This window comes from Musca domestica, unplaced genomic scaffold (assembly GCF_030504385.1).
Source record: "Musca domestica strain aabys unplaced genomic scaffold, Musca_domestica.polishedcontigs.V.1.1 3, whole genome shotgun sequence".
Taxonomy (NCBI): domain Eukaryota; kingdom Metazoa; phylum Arthropoda; class Insecta; order Diptera; family Muscidae; genus Musca; species Musca domestica.
The window spans coordinates 2,644,336-2,650,335 of NW_026712299.1; the positions used below are offsets into that span (position 1 = coordinate 2,644,336).

Consider the following 6,000-nt stretch of genomic DNA (forward strand, 5'->3'; position numbering starts at 1 on the left):
AATACAAAATATCGTGATATTTTGAATTGAAATGGAGGATATTTTTTACCGAATCTGTAAAGGATACATTTTTTCGAGATGTGTTCGCGATGGATTTGCACATCATGATATTCCTATAAAATCCTTTTCCATTATGGACGAATTGAGTATTCTCTATCAACTCCCTTTCAAAGCGTCAACATTTTAAAACCCCGTCAATATCAGTATAGAGAGTCCAGTATAGAGAGTTGATTCCATAAGCCGATCAAAGAACACATTTTCAACCATGCCAATCTTCTCCTTTTTTGCACCAATCATTGATACCATTCTTTGAGTTATTATCCCGTACTTGGTATTTCAATTAAAATGTTTATTATTTCTTACTGTGTATAGGGTCAAGATTGTAGTGTTAATGTGCCATTCCAACGGAGCTCAATTACTTCTTCTCCTCGAATGACCTAGGCAACGCAATCATTGTAATACGAAACGTTTCGTGTTAGCAAGATTTTATACCCTCAGCCATTGGCTATGAAGGGTATACAGGGTGAGATAAAAAAACTGCAACAAAGTCAAACGCCATAATTTTAACAATTTTTTTAAAATTTATTGAATGAAGGCAAAAAATGTTGGAGATAGCATCAAATTGAAGAATAAGTTTAGATCTGTTCGAAAAGGTCAACTTTGCCACGAATTATTGCCTTCAAACGGCCAATGAAACCGTCACCCGCAGCCCGAGTGTTGAGGTGATCACACTTTAGTATTTTTCAGTGCCAACCTTGCTTTCCAAAATACCTCAGACACAATAGTGCAACGGTTTGGTATGCGGAGATTTTGATGGTCACTGTGCGCTGGAAATGAAGCGAGGAACCTCATTTTGTAACCATCTTGGGGTGGCGCGTGCTGAGTGCAATGGTGCTAAGTCCTGTTGGAATGTCTAAGGTCTGCGGCCAAAATGTGCATATTTACGTGCCCAAGGCTTTTATACACTCTCCGGCATTTATTCTGATGCCACGGTCGATTAATACGAGCGGAGAGCGACCATCGGCTGTTATGGCGGCCCACACCATCACCATGGCCGGCGCTTGAGTTCTGGTGGCCAACCGAATGTGCACATTTTCATCTGACCTCTTTGGCAAGTAAACTCGATCATTTTGTTTGTTTACAAACTGTTGGAAAATTCTCACCAAAATGCTTTTGAACGCAGGTAAACAATGTAATGAGCTGTCACTGGAATAATTTTAACAGCTGTCAGGCGAGTGGCTTAGAAATGACAGCAGTCTGTATATCATTTGATACGGCCTAAACGTGCCTCAACGAAAAAACGGTTTTAGACCGGAAAAACGGAGTCGATCTAGCGATCTTCGTCCGTCCGTCTGTCACGATAACTCTCGAAGGGAGTATCCGAAATTTTCAAAAAAAAAAAAAAAAAAAAACTGCACAGAAAGACAAAAGATAATCCGATTTTTCTTAAACTTTGCAAATCCTAATATTTGCATCAGTACTACGTCAGGTGCGAAAATGTTCAAAATTTTGAAATTTTTTAACTCTTATAAAATGTGATGTAAGAGCCCGATTGTCTTCGAATCACACACATCCCAATATTATTATTGCACCAAGGTCTGGTGCGAAGATGGAATATATCGGTTTACTCCTTCTGTTACCTCCCTCACAAAGGGTCCAGATTTTGAATATTTATGAAACTCGTAAGAGGCGAAATTAACATCCGATATCATTCTGACTTGTCACATCTCAATAATTCTATTAATAGAAAATCTGTCAAAAAGATGATAGAGATCGGACTTTTCCTTCTGGTACCACCCCCTCAAAGGGTCAAAGTTTTCAATACCCAAAACGATCATAAAAACCGAAATAAACATCCGATTTTCTTCATATTTCCCACACCTAATTATTTCTAACAACACCGGTCCACTCCTTCTGGTACCTCTCCCACAAAGGGCCACGATTTTCAATACTTTTTAATATCATAACTTGCGAAATAAGTCACAGATTCTTTATAACTTGCTATATCTAAATATTCCTCTTAACCAGGAACCTGAGATGAATATGGAATTTATCGGTTTTTATGATTTCACATAAAATTGGATATAACTGTTCGATTTCCTTTAAATTTTGCACACACCAATATTTTTATCCATATTAGATGAAGTATGAAAATTGAATACTTCGGTCCGCTGTTACCTCACGAATATTTCCACATTTTCTCATATAAACTATACTAAGTAGTCGATAAAGTCCAAATCGGGCACGTTGCAATATTTTTACAGTCTTACATCAGATACGAATTGGTCAATATTGTCCAACTGCTTTGGAATCTCCACCATAAAGGGTCAACAGCTTGAATATCTATAACGCGTGGCTGGGTGTATACATCTGTCGGCAGAACCCACTGATACTACTTGTTTTTATTTTCAAAAAAAAAAATATCAAACCCCAGAAGCATTTATTTCTATGCGATGAACAAAATTGTCAAGGAAACACACACAGCCTATATTTCTATTGAAATGTCTCCAACTCCTGTTGACTTTAATCTACACATCCTTGAAATCCCTCACTAATATCATTATCATTATTAAAGACAGTAATTAGAATTTTAAATTATTATAAATTATTTTAATTAGCATCAAAATACATACACACGAATGCACGCACGCACTTACCTCCATACATAACGAAGAGAGTGATTTTCAACATAATCAAATTTGGATTGATGCCATGCCGTTGACAGAACTCAGCAAAGCGGGAATTTTCTGGCGGTATATAAACCGTTTCCGTGGCAACTTCCTCTCCCCTCATTTTGGCGATGGTTGTAGTTTTCGTTGCGGGGCGGCTTTATGTTTGTGTTCTTTGTTACACTTAATAATGATGATATTCACAAGTCACAAGAACTAAATTAATTAGACGTTTTAATAATCACAATTAATTACACGACCACGGCTATGGCTACGGCTACAGCGGCAAAGTCAATAATTTGAGTGGCTTCTTAGTTAATTAAGTTTGGAGGAAGACAATTGTTTTACTTTGAGTTGTTGTTATTGTTTCTTAGATTTTTTTTCTTATTTTATTCGAATTTAGTTGGAATGGAGATCTTTTCGAAGTTGGGTTTTTTGTTTCTTTGATTCTCTCACTTATGACATTTAAGGCTTTTTATTCGGTTCACTTTGGCACTTCATTTGAATGAAAATTAATTGTAATTTGATTTGATTTTGAGAAGATTTTTTTTTATTTGTGCTGCTACTTTATTTTGACACTGTCACGCACACACCCACAATTAAACAAAATCACTTAGCAATTGAGAGAGAAAGGGAGAGAGAGATAGAGAGAAATATGGTTTATTTTTCTATACTCATTGCCGGACTATTCAATGAATAGTAGACAGATTATATATATCTCAGATTTGGATGAATGAAGAATATATAATAATATTCAAACTAATACTTTGACACTTTCTCACACGCACACTTTTATATAGCAAAACCAAACAAAACCGTTGCCTGTGTGTGCGCTTGCGCTCACTTACACACTGCCAAAAACACGACACGACGCGAATTGAATGTCTTGCCTCCTTTTTATTCTATTCTGATTAAATTCAATTTATCTCTCGGGAAAAAAAGAAGAACTGATCTTTTATGTTAATGCTTATGGTGATGATGACGCTTGTTGTTGTTGTTGTTGAATTTTTCACATTGAGATTGACGAGGTTTTTAGGTAGATTATTTTTCTCCAGAAGAAAAATTTCAAATATGTTCGATATTATTTTTTGTTTATATAGTTCAGTTGATTGTTATTGGTCTTATCTTGAGACGGGAGCGTGACTCATGGAAATTATTAAGACAGCAAATACTTCGAGCTTCCTATGGGTGGATTTTGGTTTTTTATTGGCGTTTTATTTGAATTTCTGAAAAATAAAATAATTTAATATTAATATATTGTTAAAGAAATTCTAAGTTTATAGTTATTAAATTAGTAGCTTCTCTAAAGGCCTGATAAGGATCCTCAATGCAAAGCCTACAAAATTATATATATATATATATATATATATATATATATATATATATATATATATATATATATATATATATATATATATATATATATATATATATATATATATATATATATATATATATATATTCCTAATCAACATAAAATTCTAAAGCTGATTTAACGAAGTCCATCTGTCTGTCCGTCTATCTGTCTGTCTGTTGAAATCATGATACAGCTCACATTATTTGACTTAGAGCTTCAAAATTTTGCAGAACAATTTGTATTATATATAGGATGGTTGGTATTGAAAGTGAGATACGTTGGTTTTTGTTTTGGTATAGCCGCCATATAACGGTACCTCCCGATATTTGGTATTTTAATGATTTTCGGCACATTTTTTCACGAATTTGTCTAAAAATTGGCATTTGTAGGTCAAAATGCTCCGTTGGCGAAACATTGTATGTGCAGATCCAAGTTTTTGTATAGCCCTCATATTCGATATTTTGATGATGTTTGCACATTTTTCTACGGATTTGTCTAAAAATTGATATTTGTAATTCACAATGGGTTCAAACTCCGGTGGTGGAACATAGTATATATAGGTCCACGTTGTTGTATAGCCCCATATAACGGTACCTCCCGATATTCGGTATTTCGATGATTTTTGCCACATTTTCCCACAAATTTGTCTAAAAATTGATATTTGTGGGTGAAAACATTGCATGTATAGGTCCACGTATTGGTATAGCCCCCATATAACAATACCTCCCGATATTCGATATTTTGAAAAAAATGTTTCTAGCCCGGTGGCAGAACATATAATGATACCCACAGATATTCGGTATTTTGATAATCCTAGTCACGTTTACCCACATAATTGTTTCAAATTTTGGAATTTTAGAAGATTTGAAGGATGACAATCCTTGAAGTATAAAATTGCCTATAGAGTTACCCGGTTTGGTATGAACCCACTCCTCGCTCACTGCCTCACTCACTTTATGGTTGTTAGATAAATTCAACTGCATTATGCAAACTATCTTACTGGTATATAAAGTTTAAGGTGCAACACGCTTCAGATATTTTATATAAAAATGTTTCCTTTACCCTAAGGTGGAGGGTATTTAATGCTTTTTCTTTGTTATTGGATCAAGCCAATATTTATATCCTACATCACATAGTGGTAAGGGTTTTATGACTTTGTGCATTTGTTTGTAACATTGAGAAGGAAGCGAGGTAGACCCATAGTTACTTTTGAGATCTTCATAGAATCACTTTCTGAGTCGAGGCATGCATGTCAGTCCGTCCATGTATTTTTGTAAACAAAATTCAGGTGGCATTTATTATCAGATCCGATCAAATTTTCCAAACAAAACACGAACCCTATTGAAATTGGTGAGAATCGGTTAAAATTGAGATAAAGCTCCCATATATATCTTCAACCGATTTCGGGTTAATTGTGCACCAAAAGGCCAATATCGATCCGATTGACCTGAATTGTGGCACATTCGAACGAATTCAGTCTAGAAGCAAGAAAAAAAAATCGGTTCAGATATAGCTATACCTCCCATATATATGTTTCATCCAGTTTGGTGTTTAAATCCCTCAAATTCGTTATATGGATTCGACAACAATGATATTTTGTACAAGATATCTTATAAAGCTCAGAAATACTTCTGCCAAATTTTATCGCGAACGACCAAGATTTGGATACAGCTCCCATATATATCCTTAACACGATTTCAGGTTTAATGTGCAAATAATGGCTAATATCAACCCATAGTTGGTATGATCTACTTCAAATTAACTCTTTTGTTACGGGAGATCTACTAAATATGCATAGTGGTGTAGGGTATCATATAGTCATTTCTAAGCCTCTCGTCCGACAGCGTTAAAATTATTCCAGTGACAGCTCATTATATTGTTTAAAAGCGTACAAAAGAATTTTGGTGAAAATTTTCCAGAAAAACTGTTATTCGTGATGGAATTCAAGCGTGATAGTGTGATTTCTTTATATTT

The 6,000-nt window shown here is 34.8% G+C and overlaps 1 protein-coding gene across 2 annotated transcripts in view; it reads right to left on the reverse strand.

Moving 5' to 3' along the window:
* The window catches only part of LOC101900156 (uncharacterized), a 213,319-nt gene extending 209,644 nt beyond the window's left edge, over positions 1-3,675 (reverse strand). The window contains exon 1 of one of the 2 annotated variants that reach the window (XM_059124593.1): positions 2,658-3,675. In XM_059124593.1, coding sequence (XP_058980576.1) covers positions 2,658-2,793 — 136 coding nt within the window. In that variant the 5' untranslated portion in view covers positions 2,794-3,675. The remainder of the gene's footprint in view (positions 1-2,657) is intronic. The other variant, XM_059124594.1, reaches the window with a different exon arrangement.
* Between the last annotated feature and the right edge of the window lie 2,325 nt (positions 3,676-6,000).